Source organism: Pieris brassicae, chromosome 1, assembly GCF_905147105.1.
Source record: "Pieris brassicae chromosome 1, ilPieBrab1.1, whole genome shotgun sequence".
Classification (NCBI taxonomy): domain Eukaryota; kingdom Metazoa; phylum Arthropoda; class Insecta; order Lepidoptera; family Pieridae; genus Pieris; species Pieris brassicae.
The window spans coordinates 10,000,001-10,022,457 of record NC_059665.1 but is presented as its reverse complement, the minus strand read 5'-3'; the positions used below and the strand labels follow the sequence as shown (position 1 = coordinate 10,022,457).

General features: G+C 33.5%; 2 protein-coding genes and 1 non-coding gene across 3 annotated transcripts in view; all 3 read right to left on the bottom strand.

Annotated features, from left to right (window-relative positions):
• Nucleotides 1-382: 382 nt before the first annotated feature.
• LOC123720621 (NK1 transcription factor-related protein 1-like) lies at nt 383-19,303 on the bottom strand. The gene is made up of 7 exons (XM_045677316.1): nt 19,191-19,303; nt 18,016-18,032; nt 13,105-13,115; nt 5,389-5,404; nt 2,584-3,018; nt 1,161-1,362; nt 383-527 (listed from the first exon to the last, which is right to left on the bottom strand). Exons 1-7 carry the CDS (start codon nt 19,301-19,303, stop codon nt 383-385), a joined length of 939 nt encoding a protein of 312 aa, XP_045533272.1.
• On the bottom strand, nt 17,375-17,456 carry Trnas-uga. Its single transcript has one exon. It is a non-coding gene; the product is annotated as a tRNA-Ser (tRNA).
• A 2,914-nt stretch (nt 19,304-22,217) lies between the features above and the next one.
• Nucleotides 22,218-22,457, bottom strand: part of LOC123707609 (nuclear pore complex protein Nup205) — a 25,026-nt gene continuing 24,786 nt past the window's right edge. The window contains exon 32 of the mRNA XM_045657831.1: nt 22,218-22,340. Coding sequence (XP_045513787.1) covers nt 22,260-22,340 — 81 coding nt within the window. The 3' untranslated portion in view covers nt 22,218-22,259. The remainder of the gene's footprint in view (nt 22,341-22,457) is intronic.

Genomic DNA, 22,457 nt, shown 5'->3' with positions numbered 1-22,457 from the left:
TCCGTCAATAATTAATTTAATTAAAAACCATTTGAAATAACATATTTATTGAACCATATTGAAATAAATGTCCCTAATACAAAACAACTAAACACATACAATCTAAATTAATCCAGTCACTTATTTACATTTAATGCAATCACAGAAACATACTCTCAATAAATTTAACAAATTAATACATCGTGATTTAGTATTGCACGGTCATTATATTAACAAAAAAAATACATAAATCAGATCATCAGGAGCTATTTATAATTATTCTAAAACATATCTACATATGTATGTAGATATGTAGATGTCTACACACTATACAAATCCGTAATTCATACTAAAACTGACAACAAAAGAGGTTTTATAAGTAACTACAGTTTTATATTGTGCTTTATAGATGGCAGTGCATATAGGCAGGATAAGGGGGTAGCAGTGCGCACGCGAGTGGCAAAGAATGTGTCAGTTCACGTTCACCGCTGGCCGCTTGCGCACGTAGTTGCTCTAAACGAAGTTGATTCTGACGTTTCCATTTCGTCCTATAAACAATATAATAAAAATATCGATCAATATCGAAGTTTTTAATACTTAAAATTAAGTAATTACTTAATTGCTAGTAATGAGCGGTGCCAGCTCATTCAGATCATATTTTGTCAATCTAATAGGCAAGTAGGTCAGCTTCAGGATCAGCTTTCTGTATCTATCACACGCCGTTGACTTTTTGGGCAAGGATTGCTGGTTTCCTCATGATTTTTTCCTTCACCGTACGAGCGAGTGTTAAATGCGCTCATAGAAAGAAAGTCCATTGATGCACAGCCGGGGATCGAACCTACGAACTCAGGGATGAGAGTCGCACGCTGAAGCCACTATAGTCTTTCGTTTATACAAAAAAACAATGAAATAACTAACTATAAACGCTTCATAGTTATTTCGTATATAATGTAATATAGTTTGATTGTAGAACTAAAGATCCATAAAAAAATAAAGCGTCGAAACTAAACCCTATTATGTGCGCACATAGAAAAAAAATCAATCGGTGCACAGGGTGAACACTACTCTAATAATACATTAAATAACTATTAAAAATCCAAATAAATTATATGTTTATAATATTAAATATTTTTTTTAATGTTATAATTAATTTACGATACATTTTGCAATTTCAATGTTACCTTCTGTTCTGGTACCAAGTCTTCACTTGAGTCTCGCTGAGATTGAGAGCGTCCGCAACATCGCCTCTATCAGCCACACTCAAGTATTTCTGACATCTAAACTTGCGTTCCAAGTATGCTAGCTGTGCGTGAGTAAAGGCTGTGCGTCGCCGTCGTGGTTTTCTACCTGAACTAGCTGTGTTACGACTAGAAGGCTGGCGATCTGCAAAATGAATTCATAGTAAGGAAGGTTTGAAAATCGCCTTTGTTCTTCAGTTATTATGTACCTTGAAATACTGAGAAATCATTATTATTATCGTAATTCCCATTAATTTCAATGAAAGACTTGAAGTTTGGTGAAAGACTTATGCTCCGAGCAAAATTAAATGACGTTTAGTGACCGGCGATGAAGATAGTCAGTGTGATCAAATATGCAGAAATCGGTTTTACAATCACTATTTTTGTTTATTATTATGTGTACGATGGATGTTCAATAAAAAGTGATAATGTATATGATGCAATTATCTTTTATTAACCGTTAATTTATTATTCGACGTTGTCAGCTTTCAGCATACCGCCGTCATCTTCAAATTTATGGCCCCTGAAAAAATACTTGAGCCGCGGAAAAGAATATAGAGAGCCCGCTAATTACAGAAGATGTTCCATCAATTCGAAGTCTTGAATGGCTGCCATCGAGTCTCTGGAGTTATTTGCGAAGCCGTTTGCTTGGTAAAGCTTCTAATGTGTACAAAATCCCCGTAATAGTGGCGCCATGATTACAGTATTCGATCATTACCACCTCTTTGCAGTTTCAGAAAGAACAGCTCATGGTCTTACCCGCAGCCTTACATTTCTTGGTTGGAGATGACGGTATCTTCCAAGTAATGTTGAAACTATGTTTCGTCCATAGTTATAAATAGAGCCAATAATCGGTCAACATCATGTTGTAACAGAGCCAAATAGCGTTGTGAAGTTCTCAGTCTCGTTTGTTTCAACTTTTTTAATAATTTATATTTTTATATGTATAGTCATATATAATTTATATAGTCAATTCTGATGTAGAAGTAGACGTAATGGAATTCTAACTCACTTGAAGTCAGCATTTTACTACATGATCTTAATTTTATGCATTTTAAAAATACGCTCCAACATGGATGACGACGACGACGACATGGTCCGGCGGATGCAAACAAATTACTTACTTCTAATTTTAAAAAACTAAAAAAGATTTTTATTATCTACTATTTTGCCGTTACTTGCCAGTGTTTATTTTTTTATTTACAAAGTCAATAATTATCAATATTTATTGAACATCCCTCGTACATTCAAAACTCACTTTACTTTCCTGAGCAAGTTAACTTGTTTTATGTCTAAAATATTTCGTAACACTAAAAAACAGTATAACTATACAACAAATAGAGAGTAATAAGACACAGATTATTACCGGTTGATTCCTGGGTTTCATTCTGCGACCCACCTGCAATTACAGATGCTGCAAACCCAGCGAGTAATTGTGATTGAAATGTGGACTTCGAGAGATCCATTGACCGACTATAGATACTATCTGATATAGATCCTGTCATTCCAAATCCTTCACCATCTTCTTTTCTCTCTGGTCTGTATAAATGAAACAGCGACGAGTCATACATTTTCACTGATTCCTCTCGATCATAATCGTTCTCATCCTCTTTGAATGGTGAATTAAAATTTGAATTTGGTAATCTATTAGAATTATACTCGTTTTGAAAGTCATCTGAGTCTATTGTTTTTGATTTTTCCTTTCGTCCATTATCATATGGGTACGGAATCTTTGGGGAGGATGTTTCAGATCGATTGTCACCGACGGATATATCATCTTCTGAGTTTTCTAGATGGGTTACTGAGTCACATCTACTTGTTCCTTCTTCTTCTTGAAGTTTTCCTGAAACAAAATTGTTTTATTACTATCCGGATTATAAAAGCTTTAAAACTATTGGGTACGTTTTCTGACAATAACAAAATAAATAAACAAATACATAATATCCAGGCCACACGGGCTTAACTAAAAATAAAAACTTGCTTCATTCATCGTGAACCTGTTACGTAAGCCGCAGTGATATAAACCGCAATTAAATCTTAGAAAACAAAGCATAAACTAAGACTTGACACTTAGTCGAGCTCAAACCTCATACAAAGGCGAGACTCATAAAGACCTATAAAAAAGAACGACCATAGACACGAGTTTCTGCTCTAATTAATGCCTCGGGGCGTTCCGTTTCACCCTCGAATGAACGAATGAAACTTTAGCGCGGGAAAATCTTGTCTATGGCGTTTGTGTCTTTTAATTTGCATGAAAATGCTGAAGAGTGGGCATTCACTGCGGATCGCTTTTCATAGCTAAATCGTACCTTTAGTAATGGTGTATGGTACGCCTATTACTCGTTATATTATATATTACATGTTATATAATGTCGGAATCACAAGGGCTGTCAAAAAATTATATTATATGCATAAAACCATAAATAAATGTACTTAAAAAAATGGTATTATTTGAATGAAACTAAGTACTGCCATATGTTGGAGCGCATCCAGAATGATTTACACGATATCTTTTTAACAGACTGTATGGTGTCTATCTCTGCTATTCATTAATGTACTCAACTTTATTTTAATATTATATGATCAATCAACCTAATAGGCAAGTAGGTGATCAGCCTTCAGTGCTTGATCTCGCACACGCTCTAGATTTTTTGGGTCTAATGCAAGCCGGTTTCCTCGCGGTCTTTGCCTTCACCGATCGAGCGTATGTTAAATGCGCTCATAGAAAGAAAGTTCATTGATCAAGCCGGGGATCAAACCTACGACCTCAAGGATGAGAGTCGCACGCTGAAGCCACTAGGCAAACACTGCTCTGAATTACAAACACACTAAAAGTAGTTATAACTCCGTTCAAACTTTATGATTACTTATAAAAATTTTTTATAAATTTCTGTTGACAACCCTACCCTTCGTCAAGCGTTTCTCGTTATAATTTTTGCATAAATATGTTTTAGCGGTTCTGAGGCCTGTTTACACGTGAACTCCCCCAACCAAAACATCGCTATGAATGTATCTTTTGTACACATCAATGACTTTGGCCCGAAACCATAATATTCCGCACTCATTAAGAAATCTCTCGAAATACCTCTTCGAAGTTGAAAAGGTATTTTTTTGGGTAAAGTGATTTTAATGGCATAATTATAAATATGAAATAATATATTTTATACAGATTTTTTTGTTTGCTGGAACTGGGGTCTAACGGGCAGGTTCACCTGATGTTAAGTGATACTGTCACAGGTGGAGACTCTCAATGCCAGAGGTTAGAATGAGTTGCCCGCCTTTTAAGAATTGGTACGCTCCTTTCTTGAAGAACATTGTAAGGAAACAGGCCCAAATAGCCGACGACGTGAGGCACAGCAAACTGGTCACCTAATTGCCTTATAGATTTGTTTTTATATAATAGGGGGGCAAACGAGGCCCCATAAAGGGCAGTCATGGCAACCCATAGACAACCATTTTAATGGATGAATGCATTGCCAGCCTTTGAGGGAGGAGTACACTCTTTACTTTATTGGACGTCGTATCTCTCAGGGAAGATCCCCCACCGGGAGTCGATTCCACAGTTCGCTAGTTTGCAAAAGTGCCTTATGAAACGGACCGTGGAAGACTTCCAGCCAACAAGGTGATGTTGATGAAATTGCGAATTATTACGAAACATAAATCTGACGCCAAGACCTAAAAGGTGGCATCCCCGCTTCTTTTCTATTATTTATATCTAGGACGCGTCTGTGGAAAACCAAGTGTAATACTGATATTACCATTTACGAAAGTATAAGTAATGCGTAAAAGAAAACCAGACAAAAAGGAACGAAAAGTCTGCGCTCCCGTACTGCATTATTAGATTTTCGTTTCTTTTAAGTCTCTTTTCTGGATCTCACACTCAGAGTCTAAACGGAACTGGCGTGGTGTTAAAAAAAATTACCCGCAAAACAGCGGATTAGGTATGAAATAAGCACTTCATAAGAAAATAAGAAATAAGCCTGCTACCGAATATATCCAGATCCAGAATTGGAAAGAGATGTGCCTGATCCCCGATTACATCCTTCCCTACATCCCAAAAATCAGACCATCATGAAGACTGTTGATGTTCTTAATATATAAAGTAATTAAAGGTACATTGACACATTGTTTTCTTTTATTTTCATGCGCGGCTCAGCAATCTTCCATTCGCATTGAGCGTGACGCGACTAATATAATTTGTTTATCGAATTTTCATTTGAAATGATCCTAATCGTTGGGATTGATTTGCCTCAGTTCAAACAGTTAAGTATCGAGACCCTTGGTCCGTGGGGTCCTAGCGCTATAAGGCTTTTAAAGGAAATATAAAATAGGTATAGTCGACATCACAGGAGACCGAAGACCTGGCAGCTATTTAGGAATTTAGGAATTAGTTATATATTTAATATATTAATTATATTTTTAAGGTTTTTAGTTTTAGGTTCATCGTTCTAGTGTATATTTTTATTTCCTCAATATATTCAATTACTTAATAATCATGTAAATTATGAAAATTGTATATTTGTGCTTTGGAAATAGATAGAAATCTATTATTAATACTATCTATACAGGAGTCAAGACAAACAAACCATTCAATAAACAAGAGAGGAACGAAATCAATACTCAGTAATTGCTGTACAAAGTGGTGCATATGCTCTTCAACGCAGCATGCCGCCTCTTAGCCATGCACGTGCGTGCCACGCGAACCTCTTGACTTACCGTAGACAAAGTATTTTTTATTACGCTATAGACACTCGGGCAGTATTGAAAGCCCGACTATTGACCACTTGGCAACCTTGTAACAATTATAGCTCGATAGTAGTAATTAGAGATTTATTCATATAAATGTTGGAAAACTAGTTTGAAATTTGAATTTGAATCTGAAATTTATTATATATAATGTGGTTCTATACACATTTATACATAAAGAAATATTTATTGGATTTCCTCGGTTGCCTTATAATCTAGTTATTTTTTTTTTGTTTTTATAGAACAGGAGGTTCATCTGAAGTTAAGCTATCATGGACTCTTACACTACCAGAAGGTTTGCCAGTACGTTGCCATCCTTTTAAGAATCGGTACCCAAAATATGGAATAGAAGGGAAAACGAGTGTGTCGAAAGTGTCTTGTAGACTTCCAGCTTTAAAAGTGCTGTTAAGTTAGTAAAAAAGTGTACTTGTATTTTCTTTTTTACCGAAGCCGTCTCTAGAATGTTTTAATTTTTTTATTATATGAATAAAATATACTTTGATTAGTAATCATAACAATCAAATACACAATATTTTCAATTTTCTTAACCTTCATAGTAATAATACAAATAAAAGAATATATCCTCTTATTTTTTAATATGTAATCCTTGCAATAACAGGCCAATAAAATCACTTACATAAACCCCAAGTTTAAATTGATCCGCGAATGAAACTTTAAATAAGGTATTATCGTTCAATCGTTCAATTTGTAAGGGTACAATGGGTCTGTTTCAAGTTATTATACAACTGATTGTTGAGGGGTTGATCTGACTATATAATAACCCGCTAACGATTCTACTGCGAATTATATTTTTGATCAATTGGGATAGAGATTATTAAATATTTATTGCATATCATTAATCATTTATTTATTCAAATTGATTAAGAACAATTCAAAAAATATAAGAAATTTTAAATTTTCTGTTACATGAATAATCTTGTGGTACTAACACCAACTAGCCTACGGGAGGCCCAAAAAGGACAGTCCTCGCAGCCCATGCTCCATTTTAGTGATATCATAGTTTTCTAATGGTATTTATTTCCAGCGTACAAATACAACATACATATTTACAACATTTGTAACCTTCAATAATAACCTATAAATTTTATTCATGTAACTAAACATTAACTTAACATTCATAGTAATAGTAAAACTTATTTAAAAAGTTTGGTCCCTGTGACAGTGTACCTTTAACGCTGGCAGCATTTCAAGTATTGCGATACTTATTCATTGAGCGAGGAAAGCACCAGCTCTGGGGTTTCCGGTACTGCAGGCGCCAGCTTAAATTTAATTAGAGCCCCACGGCCAAAGAGTACACAAAGGGAACAAAATCGAAGTTAATCGAAGTATATTATAGTATATATTCCTTTCTAAATACATTTACATTGCTCAAACCATAAACTGTGCTATGTCTACGCCGTAGGCCGTATCTGTAGCTACAAAGCTATTGACTACAGTTAGTTACGTGATATTAGATCATAGATTTGTTACAAAAGTATGAACCTTTTCAGTAAACTATTCACACAAAAACTTGTAATGTAATAAATGCTTGTAAATAAATTTTCATTGTTTATGGTTAATATTTTTACTACCACAAAAAGTATCAAGGCCGTTTGGGTATAGGCCCAGCAGGGCACCGCTAATTTGTCGCGTGTTGTTAACATCCGACACCCGCTCTCAATCTGAACTACTTCGATCATTTTGCCCTTAGCTTGTTTGTCTTGTTAATATGCATCCTAAGGCGTGTTTAAAAAACGTGTAACGGCATTTTTTACGAAAAAGTAGAAATTTAAAAAACCATATTTCTGATTTTCCGCAAAAATCAATGAATTTGACTATTAAGTATTCAATATTTTAATGCATAAGATAATTTAATGGATCTATTTTTGTATCATATGTCGATCACTAGTTTCAAGAAAACGGTTTCGGTCAGTTTAGTGGTATTTTTACTATAGAACAGAGGGCAAACGGGCAGGAGGCTCACCTGATGTTAATTGATTCAATAAACACTATCATTTCCAGATGCATCGCGAGTGCGATGCTTGCTATTTAGGAATTGGTACGCTATTATTTAATGGTACTTAGTCGCATTAGTTCCGCAATACATCAGTTGTCAAACGAAATGACGAAACGTGTTGCGTTACAGTGATTAGGATCGATGTGTGATCGACCAATAACGAAAAAACAGTTCGCGCGCTTCGTCTTTTATTTTACATTGTAATCACCCGTTTGCAGTTCAACAAAGATATACTACATACATTGTGAATACTGTGAATATACATGTTTTTAGTGATTTTGATAACAATTTACATGGTAATACCATATTTATCAAAGCTACACGTTTAATGATAACTGTACGAGCCAAGGCTGATTACCTAAATCTTTGGAGTTACGACCCCGAAAGTATAGCCAGTGGCACAGTGTACAACAGCAGCGCAGCGCAGCTCTTGAATTCATAGCATTAATAGATATATCACCATGACTAAATTTCCCTGTGGCAAGCTAGGACATCACGGACTGTTATGTCAATAAAGTGCAGTGTGTAATCATTAAAAGTCTTGATGACACGCTTTAAAAGACTGACGGCCAACTTCTTTTAATGGAGAGACAAGAAAAGAACAATAGGTTATGTTGCAGTCAGTCGGAAATAAACCTACAATCGATGAATACGGCCTTCGCTCTTCTGACTCACCACTCAACACAATAGATAGGTGGTCCTCTATGATGTGATGACGTGATTTGGTATTGTCATCATCGTCTCCTATTTCGGTTTGGAAGGCAGAAGACTCGTATAAAATGACCAACAAAACAGAGCAAGAAATGTGAATTCCTCGTCGTCTTAATACTTTATAAGTTCAAAAAAAATCGGGTAATTCCTCAAAAGGTGAAATACATGCAAATGTATTTGGGCAGGTTCAATTGAAATTTTAGACATTTTGTGACAGGGAATACAAATTTCGACTTCATTTGAATTGCAAATAAATTACGTTCATTTTGTTTTACTGACTTTTGATGCCTTACAAATCTGTTTTATTAAAATTGTAACAGTACTATATGAACTTTGATTTATGATTTGATTTATAATTATTTTTAGAAGGTCGGCAACGCACTCGCGAGACCACTGGCATTGAGAGTGTCCATAGACGGCGGTATCGCTAACACAAGTTAATAACATCAGATGAAGCTTTTTCCTGTTTTTATTTCTTTTTTCATGTTCTATAAATGAATTTGAATAACATATTCAAAAAATGATAATTATAATTTTAAATAATCTCAGCTATCTGGGTCATAAATAAAAAAAATAAAAAAAAATATGTCGTTTTTTTTTTTGTTTAAATCAGGCAAAAATAGTGTTAGAGATCAAAGCCTTAATTTGTACTGATAACTAGATATTTTAATTATTAACTGTCCACAGAAAAGACTACAAAATCCACAGAAAAGATAAAATGTGTATTTTGGCTAAATAAAAAATGATGTATTTCTTAGAATCAAACAATCTGGTTGTATTATACTAGTTAACATTAAAAACGACATAAAAAAACCCTCTAGTTTAAAAAAATATTATTTTATGTCCACAGAAGATTTCCTTTCGGTCGACTCTTAATTAAATATTACTATCAATAAAAGCGAGCTCAGCTTCTAATTAATTAATAAAATAAGAGATCATAGAAACAAAAGAAAACAAAACTATACTCTAGCGTGTTACAAATGTCGTCGCTTATAGTATGCTTCTAGCGTACATACTATCGTCATGGTCGCTGTCAAAGAAGTGATTGAAAAATGTTATTTTAGCCTGCTAAAGTTGTATAATCAAGTCGTCTTCATCGCTGCCGTCTGTGAGTAATGGCTGATAACGTGTTGGAAGAAAAATTACATCTGAATCATCAAAGTCTGATTTGAACTCGATCTCGTATAGGGAAGTGAAGGGGATCCTGAGAAACTGTTTCTTCTTCAGGTGTAACCAAATTTGACCTATATATATATATGCTTCTACAGTTATATATATATATAACTGTGGAAGCATTGGCTTTGTCTACACTTCTTGGAGATTTATTTCTTACGTCAGCTAAACTCGCGTGACTATGTGATCGTTTATCATCCAATGGAACCTTTATCTGTGGAGGTCTGTGCTACAAATGCAGTTTGCATGCAAGATACACAACTAAGCCTCCTTACAAGTAAAATATTTGTTTCGTTTCGATTCCAAGGAAGTTGGTGAATCTTAAATGTCCCTTTATAAGTACTCATTTTATTTTTGGCGACCATTTCTTGAATATCTCGCACAGTTGAATCTTCTATTTTCTTATAAACATGATATTAGAAAATCAAACTCTACTCCTACTCCGTAAGGAGCACCTTTGCCATGACCTTACTCACTGTAGTAACATTTATACTGTTGACATCATTTAATTCTTGGCTTATAAAGTTTACAATTAACAAGAAACTAGGATTTGTTTCGGTACTGCGTTGTTGGGCCGTCAATGAATATGTGTATTTCTGTTAAGTTCGGACGAATTTCTTTAATTCTGTAAAATAGGTTTAATAAAGTTTATATTTCAATTGAATAATGTTTATATCTCAATTAAATAAAGTTTATATCTCAATTAAATAAAGTTTATATATCAATTAAATAAAGTTTATATCTCAATTTAATAAAGTTTATATCTCAATTTAATAAAGTTCATATCTCAATTTCATAAAGTTCATATCTCAATTTAATAAAGTTTATATCTCAATTTAATAAAGTTTATATCTCAATTTAATAAAGTTTATATCTTAATTTAATAAAGTTTATATCGCAATTTAATAAAGTTTATATCTCAATTATTTAAAGTTTATATCTTAATTTAATTAACTTTATATCTCAGGTTATTAGAGTTTATATTTCAATTTAATAAAGTTTATATCTCAGCTTAATAAAGTTTATATTTCAATGTAAGGTAGGCACAGATCATCAGTAACTAACTACAGAAAAGTTTGAAAAGTATAAGTGAATAAAAGAGCGTTTCACACCCCAGATGGCGCAAATTCTTACAGGGCACGGAGCCTTTGCAATGTGCAACCTGCATAGGTTTAAAATGACGACAAGCCCAACATGTGCCTGCAGTAATGAAGAACAAACAGTGGAACATGTGCTTCTACACTACCCTACATTCGCATCGTCCAGGCACGACCTGCAGCAACAAATGCAGATGACTGTAGACCGTGACGTCCTACAGGACATGTTAATAAAGCACAGACCGTGCCTGGAACGTTTCTACGAAAAAAAAATTAAATATATAAAGGCGGCAAACAAAACCGAAAGAGCGCGTCTCGCGAGGAATTACGCCCCGCCCATGAATATTGTAAATAAAAATATTACCGATGTAGACGGGGCGAATTCGCGTAACACGCTATTCGAGAACTAGTGTATGTTATAAATTCAAATGTATCTTGGTTTTTTTTGGACGAAAAATTGTGAGGTAGAAAAAGTCCCTGGACACGATGGCAGGATGGTAGCGTTATTAATTTAAAAAAATGGACGCCAATAACAATTGATATAAATATATTTACGACGTCACAGAAAAGTCGCAACCATCTTTGACATTAAAGTAAAACAATTACTAATAAGCGAGATTTCTATTTTTATTCACGGAGCCTACGCCGCATAGACTAAGCTATACTTGAACTGACAGGTTGAAATAAAGCCAGTTAAAATAAATATTCTAAGGTTGCATTCCAATAATCGACTGTTCAGCTTCAAATTTATCTGGATCACGGAAGGAGTGGCGGTACCGATAACAACTTTTTTTATGTATAATAATTGGAAGTAATTTAGTTTAAATGTTATGTAACAGTGGAAGACAATATTTTGATTATATGAATGACAAATACAATAGGCGATGTATTTCAACTTTTAAATTATTATAATTTAATTTTGTTCATGAAGTTCGAAACTTAGGCTAATAAGAATGTAAGCATTGCCATGGATGTCAGTCATATGTACTTACTTAGTAATAGTATATAATTGAAGGTAATGTGGATGGTTTTCATTGTTTTAGTTAATTTCGAGACAACGCACACATTTTTTAAATTTTCTGTTTATGACCCTTATATACCTTACGCGACCAATAGATAGATATCTGTACGCAATGAACAGTTAAGTTGCTCGTACGGTAAAGGTAAACGTCACCCGGAAAGTGTCTCACGTCAAACAATGACATCTGTCAGATATAAAGGGACAAACTGCTTACCTCTATAAGAAAAGTTATTTAGTTATCAGAAAGAAAAAGTAGAAACATAGTTCAAAGGTTTGTTCGCATTACTTTATATCTATAAGAAGGCTTCAAAATCGGAAATATACGTATGTAACAATGCTATAAATTGCATTAAAAGTTTGCGACCCTTCTTAAGAGGCCTGACGGTCACCTAACGACCACTTCGACAATACTTCACACTTCACCAGTTCACACTATTAAAAAGATATATTCTTTAAAGATTGATTCATATGTATTTTAAGGTGCAGATTTTGACTTAAATATTTAGCCTTTAACGTTTAATACAAGTAGGTAAATTTAAAATGCTTTTGATCTATGGTTATAGATTAGGAATGTAGATAACGTACTCTATTATAGTTATTAATAACAAATAACTTAGTGGTGCGACGACCCTACGTCTTGGCCTCAAGTTGCAACATTCTTTGATGATTTATATTTTAAAGATGAAGACAGGTCGGTTTCCTCACCCGGGACCAACTGTTTATTGAATGATAAGTTAATTGAAACAAAGAAAGAAGAAAGAAGAAAGGAAAACTTTATTATACACAATATATAGGATATTTAGGTAAAGTGAAGTGCACTGTCCCCTGCACTAGGATACTCTGTGTTGTGGGCAGCTAGTCTCTTCCTTTTAACATGTAAACTTTTTTTAGATTTGTGATTTCGACATAACACAAATTTATATATATATACTATTTTTGTAAATTAAATCACTGTTGTTATTCAAACGCACTACTAGGAAAATACTGTTAATTATTTCATATTTATAAAATCATTAACGGAAGTAGAACTTACTATTTCAATTTCCACTTGCCTTAAACTATAAAGTTGTTAATATCTTGCAGAAAGACAATTCTATCATAGGAGCTCGGTATTTTACACACCGCACATCTCACTAGAGACATAAGTATAAAGAAGTATTTGTTTAACAAAAATATGTTGCTGCCGTCATAGTAATAATAATTCCTGATAAGAATTCAAAAACTGTTTGTTACCACTACTATAACGTAATATTATCTCGTCCCGTTAAAATAATTATAATTCAGTCCCACGTTAAAATCAAGTATTTACTAAAACATCGTATAAGTGGGAAGTCACCTTTTAAGTGTTTATTAGTTTACCTTAGGTTAATTTTATTAAGTTTGCGTCGAAAATCCTTGAAAAAATTACAAAATCAAATCGGTGTCCTATATTTTTCGTTCATAACCGAAAGTATTATATTTATTTTTAAAAACGAATGACTACGTGCTTTTTGTAGGAATACAACAAATATAGGTTCCTCTTTTAATATCTATATGTAACACAATATGAGATAAAGAAACTAATTAAATTTATTCACTCCATTATGTTTCAATAACAAAGACAAGTAGTACCATACACTTCACGTTGTACACATAATTAGCCGCACTTCAAAGTTCATATTTTTCATAACTGGCAATCCGTATGAAAAATTCATATAATTGAAGATGAAAATTAGGTCCTAATGTATGCACCTACGGGTTTAGCGCGCTCACTTGCAAATTAGCAGCTTATTATTACGAGAACGCACTCTTAGGCACGTAAGCAAGCTATGGTAGGTACTACGAGGTTATAACATGCTAGGAATATTAATAAACACAGAGATTAAGAACCTGTCAGGTGACTGAACTTATAGCTTACCTTAGCTATAAGTTATGCAGCAGAAATAATATTATGCAGAACATCAACTACATAAAAGTGTGCGGATCTGCATATGCTATATAAAAGTGTATATTACTTTCCAGTGTTGTGTATGTATTATTAATGTAAATTTGTCAAAACTCTCTTGGCGCTAATAAATGTTAACTCTAAACGAATTTCCTTCAGAGTCCTGATGGAAATCCTTAAGTATATAGCTATATACCGTGAAGGAAAACATCGTAATTTCATTCATTCATTCCTCAATATTGGTATTTAAAATAACTAGGTTTGAGTATACTAACGCGACTAGAATAAATGTACTAAAATCACCTACTAAAATATTGTTTATATTTGGAAGTTTAATCAGTAGCTGTAGTAGCTGTAGCTGCAGTAGTAGTAATCTGCTTTTATAACTGTTCTATGCCCACCCACCCAAAATAAATATTATTTCGAAGATTATTTTAGTTTATTTTCCGTATAATATATTGTCAATTGAGTAACGTCATACAGTTCATAGAAATCTATTAAACGCAGATATAATTAAAATGACATAACATAAAACTAATGATGGACTAGGCTAATGAAAAAAAAATTAAAAGAAAACAAACGGGCACCTAAGGAAATGAAGGCTCTAAAGTCGATTTCAGTTGAGTAAATATATAAATATAATTTAATATATTTATCGCGTTAATTAATCCGCGTGAAATGAATTCTGCCAATTTTTTATGAATTGTTAATGAATTTATTAAAACCGACGTACACGGCCAAACAATTAGAAGTGGTCTATACAAGACAAGAAGATTTTTGTAATTTTCTTAATTAAATAAAATTACAAATGTAAAAACCTAATAACTCGTGTGACCTCTTACCAAAACCACAGCTTGTATCCAGAAGGATGCCCAGAAGGGCACGCTTACCACGATGTTTTTAATAACGATTTGAGGAATAAGTTCCCAACTCTTCTGGGATGACACTAGCTCCTGTATGTGAAGTAGGTTGCACTGATCTTACTCATCTCTTAAGAACATCCCAAACATACTCTGCTGAATTCGATTGAAGTAAGGACATTGAGATGGCCAATCTGAAAGACGGAACCCAACTTCTTGCATGTACGATTCCAGATCGACATAACACGGCGGACGAGCATTGTCTTCCATAAAAATGTAATGGTATTCATTTAGACGTTTATAAGTATACAATCTAATACAGACGATTTAATTTCAATTAATTAAGATAAACACGATAGAGACTATAGAACGTAAATTTTATTAGGTACCCGGTTTTTTTGTGAAAGAGTATATCAGAGTCAAAAACAACTAATACTTCACTAGTCTGGCCATAAGTTCTGTTACAAATTAAAATGCACTTTTTAATTATTTTTTATTTTAAAAACTTCTTTCGATTTTGCGCCATATCACTTATTTTTTCGTGTTTATTATCAAATAACAATATGAAATGGGGTGTTAAAAAATAGGATTGCAGTGATCGCCTTGCACAAATTTGGTATGGATACGTCGGTCATATTCCAGTCACTTCAAAAACTTGCTACCAGACACAACAAGTCTTCGCCTGTCAAAGACCAGAAAACCCCATTAGTAAGAAAGAATCTTATCGCGAAAAATGAAGATTCCTGCTAGGACTCTATCGCGTGTTATAAAACAAGAACTGAAGCTCGGTACCGTCGATATACAGGACATGCTCTAAATGAAATATTTTACAATTAAAGGGAGTGGATCGATCAAAACGACTTCTGTCGCGATACGCAGGTGAAAAGCACAGAAATATCCCATTCACTGATGGAAAAAATAACACGATTGACGAACACTACAATAAGCAAAATGAGAAAGTGTACGCTCACAGTTCCAAAGAAACTGTTTAAGTAGTCGGAAAAGTACAACGTGGTCATCATCCTGCTTCAGTGATGGTTTGGTGACAAGGAGTCACAAAAATATATTTTTCTAAAACAGGAGTGAAAACCTCAGCCACAGTGTATCAAGATAAGTCTTATCTATAAAACCTCTCAGCAATACAAGTTTTAAAAACGTGGACTCTCCAGCAGGATTCTCCGTCTAGACACAGGGCCCGAACTACCCATGCCTGGCTTGAAACTAACGTTCCGGAATTTATAAGAGCTGAAGACTGGCCCGCATCTAGCCTAGACTTTAAATTAGTCAGTCAGTTTTAGAGGACATAGCCAGCTCTAAACGACACGGCGATATTGAGTGCCTTAAAAATATTTGGAGCAAGCAGTGTCGCAATTACTCGGATAGACATAGAGGGTTTTATAGTCTACTGAAAAGAAGCAGCGAGAAATTAATTGAAAACGGGTTTTTTATTGAAAATCTTCATGTACACGGAAAGGAACATCATATACCTTAGACGTAAGTGAGTAGACTTAATGGTTTAACATGGTTTATAAATTACATATATTGACAGCCCCGAATTGTTTAAAATTTTAAACTTAAATGTACCAGATCATGGACTTGTGATACTGAGCTGTATTATAACCTCTTGGTACAAACTAAGCTCACAATAATATAATGACACGTATTTTTAATCTATATAATGAGCCTTAACTTATTCCATATTATCTCAAAACGCGCCTTTTCGTAGCAGGTAAGCAAATCGCATGGATGTTTAGGATCATTTAAAACACACACATACACACAGTTCAATCAATAAATTATTAGTAAACATAGGTAACGTTTTGGGTACACTTTAAATTTATAAATATGTAAATATTATCTTAAATAACTGACGATTATCACTTAATTGTTAAATAAAATAATTTACCATAAAAACAAACACAGTTTTCACTATCTATAGTCCTTGTTATAATAATAAGGCTGAAAAAATATTTTCCTAAAAATAAGAGATTTGGAATATGATTTTAAGTGTTAGAACAGCAGAGCCTATATACTGAGGAAGACTAAGAAAGTCTAGACTAGGAAGTCCCATAAGTTGAAGAATTGTAGGGTCGTTAATTAGTAAGCGTTATTTATTTATTTATTCATATTTTCATGCCTTTTTAGTAGTACGTAGGTAGACAGAGATCACGGATTTCCACTAATATACCTCTCCCGCTTCATCTACTTTCGTGACATTCACCATGCATGCTCGTCTGTTACTTTTAACTTGTCTCTTCTCCTGTGTCAAGGCCTACCCAACCCGAAATCACAATTCACGGTTGCCTTGTAAATCCTATTTTTTACCGCTCAATCATCTAACTCAAACTCAAACGATTACGAAACTTAAACTAGACTTTTCCACAATTATTTGTAAAAATATGACTAATATTTAAACTAGCAAAAGGGTAAATTTTCTAATTATTTAGGTTTTTATATTCTTTAGTATTTTTATTCTAACAGAATGTCAAAATAAAATGCTATTTCCAAAATCTTTTGACAACTTAGGACTATCCCCGGAAAACCTTACAAGTAACTCGTACTTTACCCAAAATAATGTTAAAAAAATGAAATAAAAAAAGAGAGACTCCGCTGAGGACAGGATTCGAACCTGCGCGGGTAGAACCCATTGGATTTCAAGTCCAACTCCTTAACCACTCGGACACCTCAGCTATACATAAGAGTGCGAAAAGGTAAAATATATATCAAGTATATGAACCAATTGCCTACCTACGTAATGAGTACATTATAAAATACAAAAATTGTTGACACAGATGTTAGTTTTTCTTACGCTATCTAGTTGCTTCCTCTTTCATATAATATTACAGTGCATTATTTAAAAATAATAAAATTTAATTGGTGTACCTACCCGACGGATCGGTAATATTTCAGGCATAGAGAAAACAAACCAGGATAAAATTTTAAATTAGTATCTTCTATGCCAATATAGACAAATTTATCAAAATCGCTTTAGCTATTAATAAGTAGATTCGTTATTATATTATTTTTATCTACAATTATCGGTTCTGTTATTATTTAACCAAAATCAAAAAGGATGACAATACTGAGATTTTTGTCTTTTAAAACGATTAATTGCTTGCTTCGTGTTTTATATGCATAAGTTTTTTTAATATTTTTTTAATTATCATGTTTTTAATGTAAAGAACATTTGATTTTTTTCTCTTTGTTTTGGTAACTAAGTTAACTATTACTATGTACACACTTCTCCACAATTATTTTCTTGTTGCCTGAAAGGAATCTTAGCAGTGATAAGGCCATGCCCAGTGAATTTCTTTTTTTAAAGTAAACTACTACAAAATATATTAAAATCTGCAAAAAAGTTTAAATATAGTTTACGTTTCTAGTTTACGTTTCAACCGTTCCGTTTAGCTACAGATAAAGGTTTGTGTTCCAATTTTCTAGAACTAATATCACATTTTACAAGGCATGTATGATTGTTTAATCACGGGACGCTATTATTATATGTAACATATACACACATGTCCATATATATTATTAAAAATATATATATGGACATGTGGAGGCGTGTCCTTCTTACAGTCTAGAAAAGGGATCGTAGACTGAGACAGTCCAAAGGCCCAACTGAACCTGATGTCGATATGTTTGTTTACTTACTTTGTGTACTTGCCACTTGGAAAACTTCGATTTAGGACATGTTATCGTTATGATTACATACATATGTATAAAATTTACTCATAGAATTAATAATTTTAAAATGCAACATTGTAATGAACAGTCATTCATTTTGGCGCCGGTCACTAGTGTTTGCAATCCCTCTTTAAAATTCGTATGCCCTATGTAACATACATAATTTAAATATAAAAAAAAAATCCACTGAAGGTAACATAAATTGTCGTTTCGAAGAAGAAATTACTGGAAAATTGTTAACGAAACACAGTAGGTAAGTATATTTACAAAACATTTATTGAAAAACTGAAATTCAAATAACAATTTTTTTTATATAAATTTCAAGTAATTCAGGAATATACAGAACAAAGATATTAATCAATCGCATCTAAAATGAGACTTTTAGTTGGTATTAATGAGGATATTGAAATTTTAAAATTCTTTTTGTAATAATATTCCATAACGCTGTTAGCTATAGTAAATCTATATTTATATAAATTAAGCTAATGTAGTGAAAACTGTATTTCAGTAGCTTAGTTAGTACCTAGTCAGTAATATTTTAAAACATCCTGGAAATTACTGCGTATATATATTAAAAAATAATCCAGCAATAATATAATATTTGTATCTGTGGCATCGCATCTCTTAAGGAAAGCGATAAAAAATACCATACAAATATTAGCATTTAAAAATGTACGTTAGATACCAAATATTACTTTACGCGACAACCATAGTGGAAGTAAATATAAAAATATTACTTAATGAATATTTTAGAACATATCATACTTGCAACTGCTCCTGGCCGTAGAACATCTCCAAGGAGGTCCTTTATGAGGAAAGATTTATGACTGTCCTGCATACCAGACTCCATGATCACAAGCGCACAAAAAAGTTTTCTATATTTTCATGTTTCTATTGCTTTTGATTAATAGTTATCCACTGTTAAAGTTTCAATAAACGGGCATTAAGTTCATTAATAAAACAATATAAGACCTCTTTCACTAGGTCAGTGTAATAAACCAAAATTAATGACAGCTGCACTTTCCTGCGCATCCGAGATAACTGTCAGCCATGTTCAAATCGTTCAAGCGGGAAAATCTTTTCATTTAGCAACGCCCTACCCCTAACCGATGTTACATACATTTTCTTGCGGTTTTCACGCAAAATACCGCTTAAACGGGGTTTAAATCGCGTTTAGCATGCGCAGGAATTGTTGGGCGGGGCCCGTGACTCCTCCCCACTACAATCCGCCAATGAGAGTTAGGGTTCAAAGTTTTTCGCTCGGCTGCTTTGCAAAGTACGCATTCAAACGGGGCTTAGAGACGTAGTTATTGAGTTGATTTTTAAAAGACCGTTTTGAATGTAAATCGAAAAGTTAAGCGCGGTAAAGAGGCTGCCCGGAACTCCAATTAAATTGATAGTTGCGGTTTGAGTGCGGGTTTTGTTGTGAACACGACAGATTTTCGCTCGAGTGACAATCAACATTAAAAATGACTTTTCGAAATAATGGAATCATAATTTGCGCCTTTGGAATTCTATTTTTTTTTACAATTACTGTAATTGTAACCTTCATATTGATTCTGGGTAAGTGATGCAATTTAATCGATGAATAGTTATTGAACGGGTGAACCGTTTAGTGACAAATATGTTACTCCTTTGTTGCTATATCTAAATGTATAAGGAGGTACCTATATACATGCATAGGATGCAAAGTACAATCAAGCAAAGTTGAGAGTGTTGAAATATCTTAATGAATCATAATAATATAACAAGTAAATATATGTACCGGAACTTAAAAAAATTTCATACATTTTTGCTGTTGAAAGGCTGGATTTTTGAGGACCAACGTATATTTATAGAAACTGAAGTTAGAAACCTAGCGAGGGATGTAAACATAGAGTCAAGTGTTACTATTACTAGTTATCATAGCTTTATTATTATTTATATGTTATATTGAGAATAAATTTCTGTTAACCTAATAGAATTTTGTTTCATTTCTTTTTCCACGAAATTTTCTTAATATAAATACCTATAATAAAATGTTAATGGTATGTATAATTACGGCAAGTATAATTTAATCCATTACGAAAGTGTTGGACTAGTGTATGGAGCGTTCGAATTTCATCACTGATGGACGTTTCTGTTTTGGTGATTTACTCTCGTACCGTGAAGGAAAACACAGTAAGGAAACTGGCATGCTATACTTACACCCGGCAACAGTGGACGGCGTCTGTCAGGCACCTTAGGCTAATTAGATAGGTACTTGTTATTTTAGAAAAGAAACAATCACAAAACAGTAAACTTAAATCTAAGGCCAATCAGACCAAAAGTAGTATATTTGTATAAGTTAATAACATTATTTATCGTAAGTAATATCGCTTATAGAAGAACGATTTTTAACGCTAAATCGAATAGAACGATCGACGAACGAATAGATATAACGCAAGATAGGTGTTATTATTTTCTGTTTGTGGCATCATAGCTGCTAAAGGAATGGACCTAATTGTTGGCCTACCTTGTTGACGCTGGACAGTGCAAGCTCAACGCACAGCAAAAAGGTTATGTTTCCGGCAGCGGTGATAATTGTCCGGAACGTACAGTCTCATGATCTCTCCCAGTAATAATGCGCTTTCCGTCTCGTTTTTAATTACGCTTAAACCAAATTTGATTATAGCTAAATCTCTACGAAGTTCTAATGAATTGTACTGTATTGTAATATTGAAATAAGACCTGATTTTAAACAATTCTTATACAACTTTCATTTCTATCCCTATATATTTTTAATTTACATAAGTGAAGGTAAATACGTAACGTCTACGTTGTAATAACATACCTTTATTTACAGCACCGCAACACAAAACAGGAGCAAAGTTAAATTAAATAAATGATGACAAAGATTGTTGCGGTCTCACTGCTAAAAGCAGTAAGCTCTTACAGACATAATATAAATATTTTAAAAAAGTACAATACTGTACTGAAGTTTTAACACTAAACTACTCAATGTTAAAAATACATACAGGAATAAATAACAAAGGTTTATTGGTACTGTATGAGTCAAGGCTGTACATATTTCTCACCCTGCAGATTTTTCTCCAGTTTCTTTGAAATAACTTCCTACGTGTAGGGAATGCATTGTTGGAGAAAGCGCTAATGTTTTTAAAATTAACATTTATAGAATATAAGGTAACTTTATTTACTGAAGCTAGGTCTGGCGGGCTTAGCGTTTCCCGCCTAACCAGGGCGACGACTACTCCGGAAATATCCTCAGGATATTTATGGGCGAGTAAGAGTTTTTGCCGGCGTTTTAAGAATTGGTACGCTCTTTTCATGAAGAACTGACATACTTGATAATTCTGTGGCTAACTTTTTCCAGCTGCGATCTGTGCTTGAGCATTCAGATAGCCCATCCCGATGTCATTCTCGAGCTCTAGATCGCACCTGGCTCTTTCGAAAGTCTAGTCGGTTCTTTCGTCACAGTCGCATGTCTTCAGTCTGAATGTATAAATAGTCTCCAAAAGCCCCGTGGACGTGGTTTTAGTGTCTGCGCCATATTGAGTACAAAGCACCTCTTGAAATGTTGGTACGGCGCGTTTGCATCTTTGAAGAACATTTTTGTGATTTGGGCTGTTTGACCCGGGCGGGTTACACTAATTAAAATGTTTTAATTTCCAACTAATAAAGCCATTATTCTAAAAAGTTAAAGCTCTCAAACTCATACTCAATAATTACTCACTCAATAAATACAATTTTATATTACGAATAATGTATAGAAAAAAAATACCAAGAAATTGAAAAAATATTTATTTATAGATAAATTAACAACAAAGCTAAACAGGTGAAAACTGAATCATCGTCTTGATATCTTTAACTAGAACTTCCAGGAACCCGCGTTGGAGTTGAGATTGATTCTGCAAAAGATTTAATATCTAAAGAACTGATTTAGAGTATTTATAGTCAATTTGATACTAAAATTTGTTTACACTTAAATAATATTTCCGTAACGTACATACGTAACGAGAATTTAT